Source organism: Candoia aspera, chromosome 1 (genome assembly GCF_035149785.1).
Source record: "Candoia aspera isolate rCanAsp1 chromosome 1, rCanAsp1.hap2, whole genome shotgun sequence".
NCBI classification, from domain to species: Eukaryota; Metazoa; Chordata; class Lepidosauria; order Squamata; family Boidae; genus Candoia; species Candoia aspera.
In genome coordinates, this window is record NC_086153.1 from 188,471,768 (window position 1) to 188,488,520 (window position 16,753).

At 37.8% G+C, this 16,753-nt stretch overlaps 1 protein-coding gene across 2 annotated transcripts in view; it reads left to right on the forward strand.

The window, feature by feature from the left end:
• Positions 1 to 16,753, forward strand: part of ZNF385B (zinc finger protein 385B) — a 228,840-nt gene that overhangs the window by 173,595 nt on the left and 38,492 nt on the right. For both annotated transcript variants that reach the window (XM_063318118.1, XM_063318119.1), the window contains one exon: positions 8,655 to 8,765. In XM_063318118.1, coding sequence (XP_063174188.1) covers positions 8,655 to 8,765 — 111 coding nt within the window. The remainder of the gene's footprint in view (positions 1 to 8,654; positions 8,766 to 16,753) is intronic.

Genomic DNA, 16,753 nt, shown 5'->3' on the forward strand with positions numbered 1-16,753 from the left:
ATAGAGCTCTTTTGCCAGTGAAGATAACTCAGTGGAATGACTAAAACTATGCATCATCATGGGCATGATATGGGAAGCGCTGGAGAATAGCACAGTTACCATATGTAATTTCAGCATGTCCCATTGGTGGCATAATATTTTATCAGCTCAGACTGGCAGAAAGAACTGACTTTAATAAAATGGGGGTGGGGGGGCAGAATACGAGAGCCATATGTACTCTGCTGCCTCAGCTGAATTCAGATCTAGGTTCACGAGGCTATACATACTGTCTCATGTACCCAGATCTCAGGTCAAAGCAAATTTTCATAGGAATTTACTATTGATTTTATTTTCTGTGTAATTGCAGCAGGTTTTTTTTTAAAGCACTCATCACAGAAATATGTATTTTTACTTTTTTTTCCCAGTATTTATATATTGCCCAATTGCAAAAACTCTAGGCAGTTAGTTCACAAAACAACCTAATAAAAACATTAAAAAAAAAACCTCATTCAAACACAGGGTTGTTATTGTGGGGAAAATAGGAGGAGGAAGGAGTATTAGGTATGTTTGCCACTTTGAGTTATTTATAAAAATAATAAAGGCAGGATAAAAGAAATCTAATCTAATCTAATCCCATATAAATCCAGAATTAGAAGACAACACGCAAAAATGGAAAGGTTGTCTGAAAAGGCAAGTTTTATCTGCTTTCCTGGAGATGTGGGAGGGCCATCTGAATCTTGGGGATTGCTTATGCTGGAAGTTTAAAGCAACAATGGAGAAGCATTGCTTCCAGGCCACAACCCCCTTCACCTCCCAGCTGAAGAAACCTACAGAATCCTCTCCTGTACAGAAAGACAGGTTGGTCAGATCATTATGGAGAAGGTGGTTCTGAAGATACTCTAGTCCTATCCTGAAAGGCTGTAAGGTCAGTTCCACCATCTTGAATTGTACTCAAAAACCTATTGGAAACCAGTGTAGTTCTTGCAGTATAGGCAATATACTACTGAACCAGCTCTCACCAGTCAGCATGTTGGCTGCTGCATTGTGCATCAGATGCAGTTTCTGAGTAGTTTTCAAGGGCAGCTCAGAGAAGTGTATTGAAGTAGTACAATATAGAGGTAATGAGAGTAGGGGTGACTATTGCCAGGGCCTGCCACTCAAGAAAGGCCACAATTAGCATATCAGCTGTAACTAGGCATAGTCACCTCTAGCCATGTCCTCTACCTGATGGACCTTCCAGGTGGAACCATGAGTCCAAGAACATTCCCAAATTGCAGATAAGCTCCTTTGGGGAGAGTCTGGCAGGATATTATCCCACTGGGTAATAACATTCAACTCCAAGCTCACACAAGTGACTGTATCAGAAAAATGTCTAGCAAATCTGTCACAACAGCCCAAAGGAAGTTTTACTGGCCCGACCTATGTGATCAGGGAACATGCCATCTTAAAATGCACTGCTGGATAACAACATTCCACTGATGAAGCACTCTTTAAGTCCAAAAATTTCCATAAGAAAATGTATGTCCTTTCAGTTATCCCATTAAAAACAATTGGAGTTAAATGCTTAACTACGTGTGTATTATGTCTATGGTGATTATTCTTATATAAGAAAAATGTAAATGCTACAGTTAGGTGACAATAGTGACTAAATAAATGCAGCTCAACCCATGGTCTGCTTATTGTTAATAATACATTATTATTATTAATAATAATACATTTGAAGGAGGAACTCTGGCACATTCTTCTCTGGTTTCTGATTTTGTCTTGTTAAGAGAGGAAGAAATCATAGTTTCTGACATACATATAATGTAAAGATGTAATAAAATTTTTGCTTTCTTAGAGTGGGAGGAGATTATGAAATTATTACAGTGACTTTAGGAACAAAATGTCTAGCATTGGTGTAATGATCTATAAGCCTGAGAAAGAGAAAGGAGTTATTGGAAGTACTACAAGTTCAGAACATTTGGAGATTCCTCCATTTACTGTAAGCAGATAGCTACAGCTTCTGTTCATCAAAGAGTGGTTAACAAAAGAATGAAAAGTGCTCCACCCTTGCAAGCTCAAAGATAAACAGAGTCCTAAAAATGGAAGTATTCTGTTTCAAAGATTTATGTGACATACCACCTTTTCTCTTACAATAAACTATTTAAAGGAACCTCTGTGAGAATCTTGCTAATGGGATATAATCAGCTGGCAAAAGTTTGACAATTGGTATAAAAAGAACAGTAAAGAAGATTAAGATCTCATGACATTCATGTTCTCTGTGTGAAATAGTTTATTTTGTCTCCCCCACCACCACCTGCTTTGCTGACCTTAGGAAAAGCGCATTTGTGCCTGAAAGCTGAAAAACCAGTATGTTAGCCTTCTAACTGGTAAATATTTCTTTTAAACATTTTAATCATGCTTTTTAGCCAGCAAGACTCCTAGAACAACTTCTTCATTGTGGTCTCTGTTATCCATACACATGAGCTATGCGCTCCCAGAACCCCTTCTGGAAGCTGCTAGAGTGTTCGTAGTTTTTTGGTGGGAACCTTGATCTTCTTATGTACCATGTGACTAGGTGCAGTTCTATTCCAAACCACTCTGTTTTTTTTTCCCCAACCACCTCAGTGTTAATCTTGAGATGAACCTCCTTCTGCTGTATTGATATTCTTTACTTTTCCCTTAATTGTTTTCTCTCTTTAATCATCTGTGAACTCTTCTTGAAAACTCTTTAGATTAGTTTGTTAGGACATTTTGTCCTCCCACTACAGGCATCTGGCCTTAGGCAATATGGCCCCAGGGATCCTGTTTCACAAGCACCAGCATTACAGAAGCAAACTTTTACCTCAGAATACACACACACACACACACACACACACAAACACACTACTGTAGACATTTGTAAGTACTGCCAGTCATTTCTAAACAGTAATCCTAATCAATCTTATTTATGAGCTACATTCTGGGAGCAAACTTTAGGCGCAGTAGGCTCATTTTCTCCAAGCCTCCTACCATGTCCCCAAAAATGTCTGGTGGCAGGAAATCTCTTTCTGACCACCCTTTTACCTATCAGAATTGTCAAAATCAGTATCTTCCTCTTTGGCCATCTCAAGATCACCAAGACCTTAAGTGATCATCTCTCCCTGAAACATCCAAAAATACAATGAAGCAAATGTATATTGGCCTTCCATTTCATATTCTTGAATTCTGCCACTTAATAATATCTTTGCCCAGTCATAACCTCTCTTGACTTTGAGGTTCAACAGTCTTCTCAAATAGTAAAGGACCTGATATACTAGTCCAAGTCACTACCACTTCACTAATTCTAATGCCAATATTTCCAGTCTTGCTGAAGATAGCAAGAGACAGCTGGACCAAGCCTGATTCCATGCCACTGATTTCTCACCATGTTAAGAATCCTTTAGAATAAAGGAAGAAAGTTGTGCTTTCTTATTCCACTGTCCACCACTAACTCTGTCTCAGGATAGAGGCGTCTCAGTCAGACTCCCACTGTCATCAACACAGTTTCAGATGCAACTTATATTCTCTTTCTCATATTGTTAGCTATCAAGTCAATATGACAAAATGCCTCTTTTCTTCCTTTTCTTTTTCTTTTTGTGAAAGAAGATACAATTCCTATCTCATCTGCCAGAGGATAAAAGGCAAATAGTCCAGATTCTTCAAACAGAAGAAGCATGTTTTGCCAAGCAGGAACTGAATATAATTCTTTATGGTGCCTTCTGTTATCCTGCATCACCATATCTGGCTTTGCTCTCTTGGACTGAAGCTAGAGGCCAAGGCTGTACTGAGGACCTTCCCTTTATTATTAGGTTATTCAGCATGGAGACTAAGGATACCTTGACTACATTTCAAAAACTTCATATAGCAGTACACAGTTCAGAATGAAGCAGCCCTAGTTTATCAGACAACCCCCAGCCCCACCACCAGCCATCCTTAGTATCCATGTATTTGTCAGCTTTTAACTATTTGTTGAGGTGTTTTGTCTCAGGATGATACTGATTGCTATCTCTTGTGCAAACAGAGTCTGACCTGCACCTGTAGATTGCAAGTTGCATACTTTCACATATCTATAGCCCTTTACTATTGCTGCTGCTTTCATTTTACAGCGGTTGGCTCTGTTTACCAATTTAGTGTTTTACCATGTGGTCTCTCCATGGCCCTGACAGTTTAGAAAAGGTATTTATCACTGGATTTCTCCAGTTCCAAGGTATCAGTTTTCTCCATATCTAGACGCCTGGCTTCAAGCTGTGTATTCTGGTGCCGAACTGTCCCGCCACATAGTAGTTCTACTCCTATAGCACCGTGGCCTCTGACTGAATAATCAGCAGTCTTCCTTTCTTCCTTTGCAGGTTGTCTAATTCATAGGTGCAATGACAGTACTGCTGCTGTAACTCCATACACTTCAGTGACTTGTACACAGAATCTCCTTCCTAAAAAAACCAGAGCCCATATGGTTCTCCAAGTCCTGGATCATATGGTGGATCATAAAAAAACCAGAGCCCATATGGTTCTCCAAGTCCTGGATCACATACTTCAGTTGTACACATGCCCATCTTTGGATGAATCTCCTGCAGGCTTGGTTCGTACCTCCGTTCCACTTCTCTCAGCGCAGATGTAGGACAGTTCCTTCTCCTACTTGAGGCTTACTTTTGTCTTATTTGAGATTCAAATGCTTACACATAATATCGTTGAACATCAGTTCTATTGTATGCAGTCCACTTGTTCATTCTATAATAAAAAACCTTGGAGAATATGTGTCAATTTTTTCTTGTCTTGCTAATAAAAAAAAAAGGCTGAAGTGCATTTAAAAAAACCCCAAGGATGATTTTCCCAATTATTATTTTTTATCAGAAAATTACAAAACTTATATCTGTTTCCTGTGGGGTTCACAGTGGAAAAACTTATCTTCAAGAAGATTAAAATATCTGAAATGTTTCTATTCAGAAAAAATAACAGGTTAGAACCAATTTTAGGCACCTTCCATTCCTGAAAGAGAACTAGAGGAAGATCACACAAGAGGAAGGGAGAAAATGATTCCTCCCTGCCTCTGCAGCCCCCCGACCTCAAACTGCTCAAGCAATTTTTTTTGCAGGTCACATGGATAAGGGATAATACATAGATAGCATTCTTCAAACATAACATTTTGTGAATGAAGTTTTGGTCATGCCTAGTCTGGATTCAAGACTGAAACGTGATAGATTATGTCTTCTAAATGGTGTAGAGCAAATGTTCAAGAAGTGAGGTTCTAGGGCAGGGTTTCCCAAACAGTAAGGTGTGCCTTCCTTGGGGAGGTGCAGACAGAGTCCAGGGGAGGTATGAAGAACCTTTGCATTTTTATTTGTTATGTCTTTATTAAAAATGGTTTCACTCTGTTGTTTTCATTGTTCATTTATTTTCATTTTGGTGTTTGAAATTTAGGGAAGGTGTGTACATTAAGATTACACTAAAGGGAGGTGTGATGGCAAAAAGTTTAACAACCTCTGTTGTAGGGCTATGTGAAGGCCCTGAAGTCCATGAGTGTGGTTCCCCGAGCACTTTGAAAGATTGCCACTGAATTATATTTTTTAATATGACAGGAAGGGAAAATTATTAAATACACAGATGATAATGCTGATTCTATTTCATGAATTAACCTTTAAAAAAATGTTTTGTATTGAAGCTGCCCTTTTTTCTAACCTGGTCCTGATTACTTTTTGAATTATGTCCCCCAAAACAACTTCAAAGTTCGTGCAGCAACCAGCCCTCCAAATATTGCTTAATTTTTAAAAGGAAACTTGATTATACAGAAGATTCACGATAGAAAAAAAAAGGCAACTATTCCACACCGTTCACAGCTAATTCAAGAATATGCTACACTAAGCAAGGCTGATTTAAGTGGAATTTTAAACATTTAGATAAATTTAAAGTGGAGATGGACACACTTGCCTGGAGAGGTAGTTTAGTGAATGTCAAGTTTTTAGTACCCCGCTTTAACTCATAGTGATCTGGTGGTCACCAACCCTCACAGTGTTCTGGAAGCTGGACAAAATGGAATTGTTTGCTTGTTTGTTAGATTTGTTAAGGCCACCCAACCCCAGAACAACTCTTGGTAGCCTACAATATATCCTACACAAATAACATGACTGGATAAAAACAGCAGTCCCAACATTCAGGAAAAAGACTCAGTGGGGGCTCCACAGGCACCCTAACCCTGACCTGGGAACAGAGCCTGGTCTTAAGGCATTTCTGGAACCCCAGGAGAGTTGGAGCTGTGTGTATCTCCAAAGAGCAGGGATGCAGGAGGAACTTGTTCCAGAGAGATTTGGAGAGAGATGAGGTGGTTGCTTTGACTTGACACATTTTGTTAGATGGTCATTGTAATTAACCATTTTGCTTTTAATTGCGATATCTTTCTATGCTTTTATAATACTAAAAGCTAGGAGTCTAGTATGTGATTATGGTAGTATATAACACAAACAGAGAGAGAGACCTGCCCTTAATTTTGCATAGCTCATCCTTTACATATGAAACACCAACCATCCAATTTTATTACAACTACCAAAGTTCTGCTAATTCTCTTGCATTATGATAGAGAATTTGTGGGGATACTACTACTTTCTTTTCATTTTTTAATCAATTTCTATCCTACTAGAGTTTTGTCCCATAGAAACCCTCACAGCTTCCAGGCACCAGGATAGAATATCAACAGCATCTCCCCCACAAACTGGGGTAGTGATGTATAATTGGGTATCATTAACATACTGATGATACCATACCCCAAATGATCTCCCCCGGTAATTTCATATAAATGTTAAAAAATGGGGAGCGGACTGAGCCCTATGGTACCCCAGGCTGATATCTCCTCCCCCACTACAACACATTGAACCTGTCCAGAGAGGAATGAGCAGAACCACTGTAAACCCCATTGCTGAGTAGTCTAAAAGGACAAGGTGAAGTACAGAGATGACCTTGAAGAAAATATGTGGCAACCATTAGTAAAACATAAAAATAGCCCAGGAATCAGGAGAGTGTGAGAAAGAAATTTAGGATTGCCCTACATTGACTCTCTTTGGTATAAGAAGGAGGGAAGGGGAAACACTGTCAGGCTTTCAAGACTCTATTATTATAGCCTATATCAATAAAGTTCTAGTATTTCTTTTAGTGTCTGTTTCCTGATGTATCCTACGTCGAAGGGCTGACAGACAAAGAAAGCTGCACTACCCCATCCAGGTCCCAACAGAACTCATCCAGGAGAGAGACCAGTACCATCTCAGTCCCATACCCAGGCCTGAACTCAGACTAAAAAGGGTCTAGAAAATCCACTTCCTCTGTGGTGATGTGCCACCACCATTTTAGCAACCTTCATTCCAAAAGGCTGGAGACTGGACAATAGTTATTCAAGACCACAAGACTGAGAGATGGCCTCTTCAATGAGGGGTGCACTATAGTTTCCTTCAAGGCAGCCAAGAGCTGCCCCTCATGTAAGGAGACATTGACAATCTCAGGAATCCACATGGGCACTCTTTTACCTACTTTCCACAACAGCCAGGATGGGCAGGAGTCCAACCTACGTGTGGGAGAGGATAGTCTAGTCTAGCCTAGCACCCTATCTACTTCCTCAGAACTCACAGGCCAAAAAGAATCTCAGACAGCAGGGCAAGATAAAGTTTCAGTCACCTATACAGACTTTGTCCATGCAGAGTCAAAATTGCAGCAAATATAAGTGACTTTGCTGGCAATGTGCTGTGGCCAGATGAGATCTCTCTCTAATGACTCCTCCTCAAAGAGAGTAATGTTAAACAGAGCCACAGGACAATAGTCTGCCACTGCACTAAGGAAGGAGAAATAAGTGTGTTTTGCCTGTCTTACTGCCACGGTATTGGCCCAAACATAGTTACATACCTGAGCTTGGTTGAATTTACTTTTCGTCTTTCTTCACCAGCATTCCAAGTGTTGTTTCTGATGTTTCATTTTCCAGAGAGTCTCAACAGCCAAGTTGCCAGCCAAGAATGGCACCTAGAAAGAGGCCGCTTGGGGGCAATAGAGTCCAGTACCCAGTTCACCTCCCAATGTCAGTGGTCCACCAGGCACTGAAATGAACTGCCTGCCAGTGAGCTGGGAAACTCCCCAACAGGATCCATTAGGCACCAGGGATGGACCATCCAAATCAGACCTGCTGCCCCATTATTATCATGGGTGGCTTTTAATCATAACTGGATCACAGTGTGATCCAATCATAGCAACAGATTAGAAAGCCTCTCCATTTCCACACAATATAACATCTGCTCTAAAGCAAACACAAGGTATAAAGTATGACCCCCCCCAATGGATTGACCTAAAGATGACTTCAGATAAGCCCATGGTTGTCCTGAAGGCCATGAATTCCTTTGCCAGAGCCAGCACTAGATGTAAGGAGACCGAAGTCACCCAACACCACAAGAAGAAGGCTTTCCACCACCACTGGCTTTCTATCACCACCAGCTCCGGCAGGCCAGAAAGGGGTTATAGTAATCCCATGTGACAAATACTCCTTATGAGAACCAAATTTCTTTAGCACAAAGGGTAAAGCAGCAGAAAAATTTGGTAAGCTGCTTTAAACTTGCCGGAGCAGAAAAGCCAAATAAAAATCAAATAATTTCACTTCCTTGTCAGATTGTATATATAATATCAGTATGCTATTATTTACTTCCTAGATGGACCCAGTGCAAAAAGCAGTCATAAACCACACATTTGGCGTGTCACTCCCCCTAAAGAAGAAACAAGTCATCTCCTGCAATGTGTGTCAACTTCGCTTTAACTCTGATGTGAGTATTTTTAATTATTGTTCAGTGTATGTTTTGCACAAGCGCGTTTGTGTCTGTTGCCTTTGAGTCAGTGTTGATTCCTGACGACTGCCTGGACAAGTCCCTGCAGTTTTCTTGGCAAGGTTTTTCAGAAATGGTTGGCCACTGCCTCCTTCCTAGGGCTGAGAGAGAGGGACTGGCCCAAGGTCACCCAGCTGGCTTCGGTGCCTAAGGTGGGACTAGAACAAATGGTCTCCCAGTTTCTAGCCTTGTGCCTTTACTGCTACACCAAACTGGCTCTCAAACCAGAAGATAAAAAATATTTACATTTTTTTAATATGAGTTTAGTATCCCTTCCAGTATCTGCTAGATGCTTGCTTGGTTTATCAGACTGCCTTAACATGAACAGATTAATCTTCCATGTTCAGTAACCAAAACTGACTAACAATGTATACATTTTCCCTGCTATTTCGGTCAGTTTTAAGTTGCAGGCAAAAATGCTGTGGTGAGAATGAGTTTATAAGACAAAAGGTGAGGGAATAATTGTAGAATAATTGTCACATAAATACAGTGGGTAGTTTTGCTAGCAGTGCAAAAACTACCTTTTGACTTCAGGTTTACTCCTGTGTAAATAGAGAAGGGGAAGTATGGCAATCAAAATATTTTGTTTATTACATACTAAACAAATAATTTTAATGAGTAATTTTTAAAAAATATTTTTAAAAATATTTTTTATGAGCTATGTTCTATCTTTATGTTTTGCTTTTACCTTAACAATGACACTAAATATCCAGAAGTAAATCCTGAAATGTCTCTGAGGAGACTGTACTTTATACCCTTTCTCCACAGTATGACTATTAACTTTATCAGGTATAACAGCTAGAAAGAAGTGCCGTTACAAAGGCAGTTCCCCCTGTTCTGAGTTCAAAGTAATCCATCCTGTCTTCTTTCAAGATGTAGGTTGGTCTCAATTAGTGCAGTTAATTAATCCCACAAAATGGTCTCATTTTTCGAATTTGCACTATTTGAAGTGATATTTCTTTGGAAAATATGGTAATTGTTTCCAACTCAATGGAAATAGGCAATGAAAAATTTTAAACATAAATTTTTGTATATACTATATATTAACGAAATATTACAGTGAAGGATTAAAAGTGTATACTTGTATTTTGGGTTTTAGTGATTAAATGGTTTGTTTTGATAGAAATAATGTTACTAAAGTTTAATCAATGGTAAGAGATTATATTTGTAAACTTATTCATATCTGTATTAGAGAAAGTTGAAAGTCACTTTCCGTTTTCTATCTGCTTGCATTTTTATAGTTTTTTTCTTTTTTCTTTAGTCCTGTGCTGTAGCTTTTCTATACTCTATACTTTGTATTTTAATTGTACTTTGAAAGTTAATAAAGTTCTTGTAATGAAAAAAAAAGTGTATACTTCTAAATTTAAATTTCTAAATTAAATTAAACAAAATCACAGAGTAGTTATAGAGAGCAAAATAAAACCAAAAAATTCTACCGTAGTTTTAGGCATTCCAACATCTTGTCCTATTTTAGCTTTGCCTTGACTACATTCATGTCGTTCAATTACATCACATTTTTGCTCTAATTAATAAAAAGGCTCTTCTTTTTTAAACTTGTACTGTTTTCCTCTGATGGAATCTTCCTTTTTCTCCATTTTGTACACACAAAGGTTAGCAATGTTTAAAACTGCAATTGCGCATGCGCTTGCCTCAATTACGCATGCTCTAGCCTCACATTAACTGGATTTTGGGTTGCATTAAACACAACCTGGTATCAATTTACAATTCACACTAAATTGAATATTGCACTATTTGAAGTCACACTAATTGCCACCTACCTGTAACTCCATTCCAGGGTAGGCAATCTGTATCACTGCAAATATTGTTGAACTTCTGGGCCCAGCATTTTTCACCAGTGGCCATACTGCCTGGGGCAGCTGGGGGTTGTTATACATCAATACCCGAAGTTGCCTACCCCAAATCCATTTCATTAATCTTGCACCAGTTTTCTACTCTGTTGTAACATTTAGCACATGCCCACCCAGAGTAGTCATTGAGCTGTCTTGGGTTTATTTTCCACCTGCACCTCCACTTAACACTTTGCTTGTACAGCATTTCTGAAAACTGTTGTGCTCCCACTAATTCTTATGGGTTTGATGATTCTCTTCTATATGTGGATATGGCTGAGGGGGCATGGCAACAAAAGTTTGGAAAGTAACTTTTCTCTTATTTTCATGTAGGATGCTAGCTCTAAACAGGGATGGCTTCACATGGTGCTAGAATTGCTTTAGTGTGTTACAAACAACATAAAACATGACTGGACATAACATACATTTACTGGGTGTGGTAATGTTAGAGGAGAGTTGAATATACGCATGATGTTCTTGCTTCGGTAGTATAGGAATCCAGAACTTCTCTCACTTCAGAGATTAGTCAGTCAGAAACCATGGCATCTAGGTAAACGTAAACTGCCCCCCCCTTTTTTTTTGAAATAGGGTTAAAAATGTGTTTGTGTGCGTATGATTCGGCACTAGCATAATTTATATTCTTTTTTTTTAAGAATGCAAAGATTGCAAAAATGTATTTTGGATGTACATAAGATTTTCATGACCTTTTTCTAGACTTTTTGGAAGCATGTAGCTGATCACATTTAGAAACAGAATGTTCAATGTTTTTATTTATGCATTTAATTTATTAAATATTAATTTAGGTTTCACCCTGCTCGCTATTTGAATGCAGTCCTCAGCATGCCACAGTGAGGCTGAATCAGCCTTCAATCCAAAAAAGATTGCCCATCCCTAATTTAAATATTTGTATCAGCCAAAGTAGGAGTTGTAGTTTTAACACATTTGGCTTGCATCGTGTTGGAAAGGGTAACTTGGATGAACGTCTACATATAGCTTCTAGAATATAGCCCAAGGAATGTTTATCTAAATTCCAATGTGTTCTGCTGCTCTAGGGACAGCATTTTAAAAGCACAAAAAGAAGGTTTCCATCTGATTAACAATTTTCTTTCAGTAGTTAACTTCCAGGCAACTAATTACCTTGTGTACTACATTTAAAACAGTATTAGGCCTATTACCGAGATTGTTTACTACCTTAATACAGATGTGAAAAGTGACATAAAGAACAAGAATGTGACTCTGGGCAGTCACAGCTATGAATTAAAAGTAGAAGTGATCTGAATACTTAGACTTTTTAGGGGATCGGGGCGAGAGCCCTCTGAAAGATGACAAAACAGAAGGTTTTACTAAGCAAGCAAATAATGGAAAAATAAGGCAAAGGAATTGACCAAAAACATCAAAGTGTGGGGGACATTTTAAATTTTTTGAGGAGGCCAAATGGTCTCTGTTTTTTTCTTCTCTTTAAAGAGAGGCTTGCCACTGTGTTCAGCAAATGATTCCAGCTGCTTCTAAAATCTCTTCCAGATACTGTATGTTTCTGTTACAGACGTACAAAATTCATTGACTAGGGGACAAAGTTGTGAAGAGCGTCTGATCATTCCATTCCCCTGCACAGAACAGCACAGCCTGTAGTATTCTGAGGGTGCTTTGGCAGCTTTTGAAAGTAAATCCTCCAAACCAGAAGTAGCTCAAGGTGTTCTGTCTATGAATGTTTGGTATTTTTGATCACCCTGTGATATATGCTGGGGTTCCCAGCAACCCTCAACAAAGAAAGTCAGGGCTTTTGTTTGTTTTGTTTTGTTTTTGTGAACAACTTTGCTGGAAGCCACAGCACTTCATCACAAAGCAACACTATTCCAAAGAGTTTTTAGTAAAAGTAACTGACAATCATTGCTAAATGGGGTGCTTTGTGCTTACATGCAATAACAGAATTAGGATTTTATATTTTGTCCTGGGTTTGGGGACAGAGCTTCAGGTTTTTACACAATACTGTGCTCATTTTGGATTGACCTATATTATATTATAGCTCAACCCATATCTTAGGTTATATGTTATAATAAATTATATATCGTTACACAATTCAGATTTATACCTACCACCTCATGGGACTCAGGGTGGCTTCCAACAACAAAATCCTAATTAAAATGGCTTAAAAATAAATATGTGATCAGAAAAATAACCTTACATCATTCAATATTAATATTAACATACTTTTAATATTTTTAATAATAATGGGAAACTGCCATAATTTTTCAGCAATCATGGTGAAAAAGCTTTAGGTTGGATGCTGTATGAAAATCAGTGCACATTAAAAGGCAACTTACTGCCCTGTCATTCACAGTATCAAGATACCTTGTACAGGATCAATGTTTTTCATAATCTATCATTGTCCTTATTTGTATTTTTCTATTCTACCAAATTATTTCTACTCCTTTCTACTTCTAAGGTACCCTAGACAACTAAAGAACAACAGCAACAATAACAAGCAAGTTTAATGTGGCAGAGGTTTGGTTGGCCCCAACCCTGCTGGCCTGTGGAAAGGTTTTAAAAACTTGACTATTTCCCCAGGGCTGGGGCAGAATGAATGAAGTCCCATCAGGAGAGGGTATGAGTCAGACTGCCTATCATTGATTATTAACTTGGATTTTTTTTTCTTGTAAGCTTTTTTTTTCCTTGTAAGATTGCTTTCATTCATTTCATATCAATTCTTTAAAAAAATAAAATATAAGTAATATAAGTAATCAATATAATTAAAGGGGCAACAAAGCACAACTTCCAATGATGTATAGTCCTTGTTTTGAAAGCTAAGTATAGCTGTGTGTGTAGATACAGTGGTAGCTATGAGGAGAGAAAGGTAGCTAGGGTATGAAGTATGAGGAGCTATAAACTCACAAAAACATAATATTGTTATGAGATAATATTCTGACTAAATATGAACGTAGTCTTGCAACCTGCCTTTCATGCAGAACAACTTATTACATCCAATGAATGCTACCTTTTTGGACAGAGATATGTGCAGTATAAGAGTGGTTTAAACAAAATACGCAGCAGTATTTTCAGATAAAACAAACTTAAGAGTGAATAATCCTAATTCTTTTCCTTTTATGTCCATGTATATACATTCCCAACACAAATTTAATGTATTACATGCTATCAACTATCTAGCAATCAATTCTGTGTGGGAAAGTGAGTTTCCTCATATAGAAAAGGACAAGAAAATAACACAGAGAAAGAGATGACAAATTTGGGGGAAATTGTAGGAAAGGTATTTTTAAAAGGTTGCAATTCATTCTACTTACTTATATTTTGATAGATGGCTATACAAATATATCTTGATGTTGTGTAAATGTTCTGTTTTAAGCATATCATGTTAGCATGCTGTTTTTAAAAGTAAATGTTTATGTTCTTGCTTGCAGTGCAAAATAAAAAAGAGCCTAATTTACAATTGATTTAATTGATTTGGTGTCAGTCTTTAAATAAGTTTCAGATTTTATAATTCCATAAACAAGAAGATCATACCTAGTAAAATTAGTGGATAGCCACTATGATTATTATAAAATTTTATCTTCGTACTACAGACATAGTGGTGCAAGACACTGAGGAATTCTGTGGTTTAGTGGTGATAAATGCCACAGCTAGAAAACATACAGTAATGTGAATGGAAGTTTAGAATGCCAGAAATAGAGTTAACAGAGTTTTGTATAGCAAATTATTTCTTCATTGCCAAGCACTCCTACTTTAGGCAACTTAAAAATAGACTTTACATCTGAACATAACTAGATGGACAACATCACAACCAAATTAACTATCTAATAGGAAACAGGAGTTAAGGAAGTGCAGTCTGGTCAGCCAGGATACTTCCAGGTGCAGACTGTGGAATAGACCATGAATTATTGGTGTCAAAAGCACCAGTTAAACTCAGAAAATTAAGGACAGTAGCTGTGCCAGCAGGATTTAACTTGGAGGGCATTTAGTCAGAATATTAAATCACTGTAATGAACAGATTGAAGGTTTTTAATTTATGCAAAGAAGAAACTGAGAAGCCATGGGCAGATAACAGACATTTTGGAAAGAAAATACCAAAAATTCAAAGAAGAAAAGATCCAAGTGGTTTTCAGAACAAGCTATCATAATAACAGGGAAAAACAAAAGACAAAAGCCTTGGGCAGCAAAACGGATACAGAATGCAGATCTTTAACATCAAGCAAGAAAGGGCAATAAAAGATATCTCAGTAAAGGATGTCAGCAAATAGGTAAAAATAACAAGAAGGGAAAAAGGTTTGTTTTTAAAAAGTTAGAAGGATTAGAGGAAAATTTAGTGTAATTAGAAGAAAGTTAGTGTAATCATAAAAGAGATCTAATAGAGCCAAGTGACAGAAACTTGTGGAGAGAGAGAGAGAGAGAGAATGAATGAATGAATGAATGAATGAATGAATGAATGAATGAATGAATTCAGGAACTGATTTCACTAGAAAATGAGGTACTTTCTAGTAAAGGACTTTCTGACAGAAGCAAACGCTGTCAAACAAAGCACAGAGGCAGAAGCAAGAACCATTGAACTGTTTCAAGCTGCAGGAAAAGGGCAATTAAAGTGCTAATGGTTCTATATCAACAGATATGCAGCAAGACTGTATGATCTAGAGATTGGGAAATATTGGTATATGTGCCTATATGAAAGAAAGGAGATGCAAGAGAATATGCACATCACTGAACCTTTGTATCAATTTGTCACACAAGCAACATTTTGCTTTAGGTCTTACAAAGAAGAATATAGTCGTATGTGGAAAGAGAAATACCCAATCAACAGGCAGATATACACAAAATGAGATAGATAACATAAGATGGATAATGGAGAGGACAAGGTAATTTAATAAGGAAGTTTCCTTTTCTTTATTGACTGCAGCAAAGCTTTGATTGTACTGTGTAGCTCACACCAGAATGTAGCACATACGAAGGTGAATCGGTGTATCACAACACATTATTGTTCTTCTGATGAACCTTTACAATGAACAAGAAGCTATTGTCATTTGAAAAAAAATGGTTCACAATAAGAAGGAAATTGAAACAAAGATGCATGTTGTCCCAATGCTTGTTTAATTGGTAAGCGAATATATTATAAAAATGGCAGGACTGGAAGAGATGTTAACTGAAATCAAAATTGGAGATCAAAAACCTAAGAATTTGATATATGTATGCAATATGACTTTGTTAGTCACAAGTAAAGTCTCAGCTCATTATGAAAGTGAAAAATCTGGGTTAATGTCAAATATTAGACATCGGAGATGGTTACTAAGAGTGCCATGAACTGCAAGAAGAACCAATCAACTGGTCCTGGAAGAAAAAAATACTGATGGGTATGCAGTGAATAAGAAGCAGAAACTGAAAATTTTGGAAATAAGATGTGAGAGTATGATTGCCTAGAAAAAACAACTATGCTTGGCAAATAGGGGGATATAATAGGAAAGGCAGTGGATGGGCAGTATCACTAGAATGTCCATGCAAGAACTGCTGATTATCACCAGGAACAGACTGAGCTAGAGTGCTTTTGTCCATGCAATTAGTGGGAGCTAAACCCAGATATTAGTCCTGAACTAATAGTTGAAATGTGGAGAAAATCTTTAATCTTTTGTGATCTTTTTCTGGAGATTTTATTCTAAACAGCAGTTTTTATTCAGACCTTTGTTATGTTTCCATGCTTTTTTGTGTTAACCAACAAAGTAGTTCAAATAAAAACAGAGGAGAAAACAATCCCAAATAGCTCAATTTCAAGAATGTACAGCTTTATTACCATCTGCCATGTGACAGCTACACTCTGTACCAGCTGTTTTGTCTAAAACAGAATGTCCCTGAAACTCCTCTATACTGTCAAGTAATGGAAAATATAACTCACTGCAGTCCACAAATTCTACTGCTTTCCACATACAGTATACACTCACCAAGTGAATGGGATGAAAATGCCAATCAGACTTCAAAGAAGAAAGGCTAGGAGGCCTCAGTTGAGTGCCCTACAAATGACTAATGCAGTCAAAGCTGATGGCACCAACTAATAGGTGTACATGTAGCACTTCTGGCAGGAAATAGAAG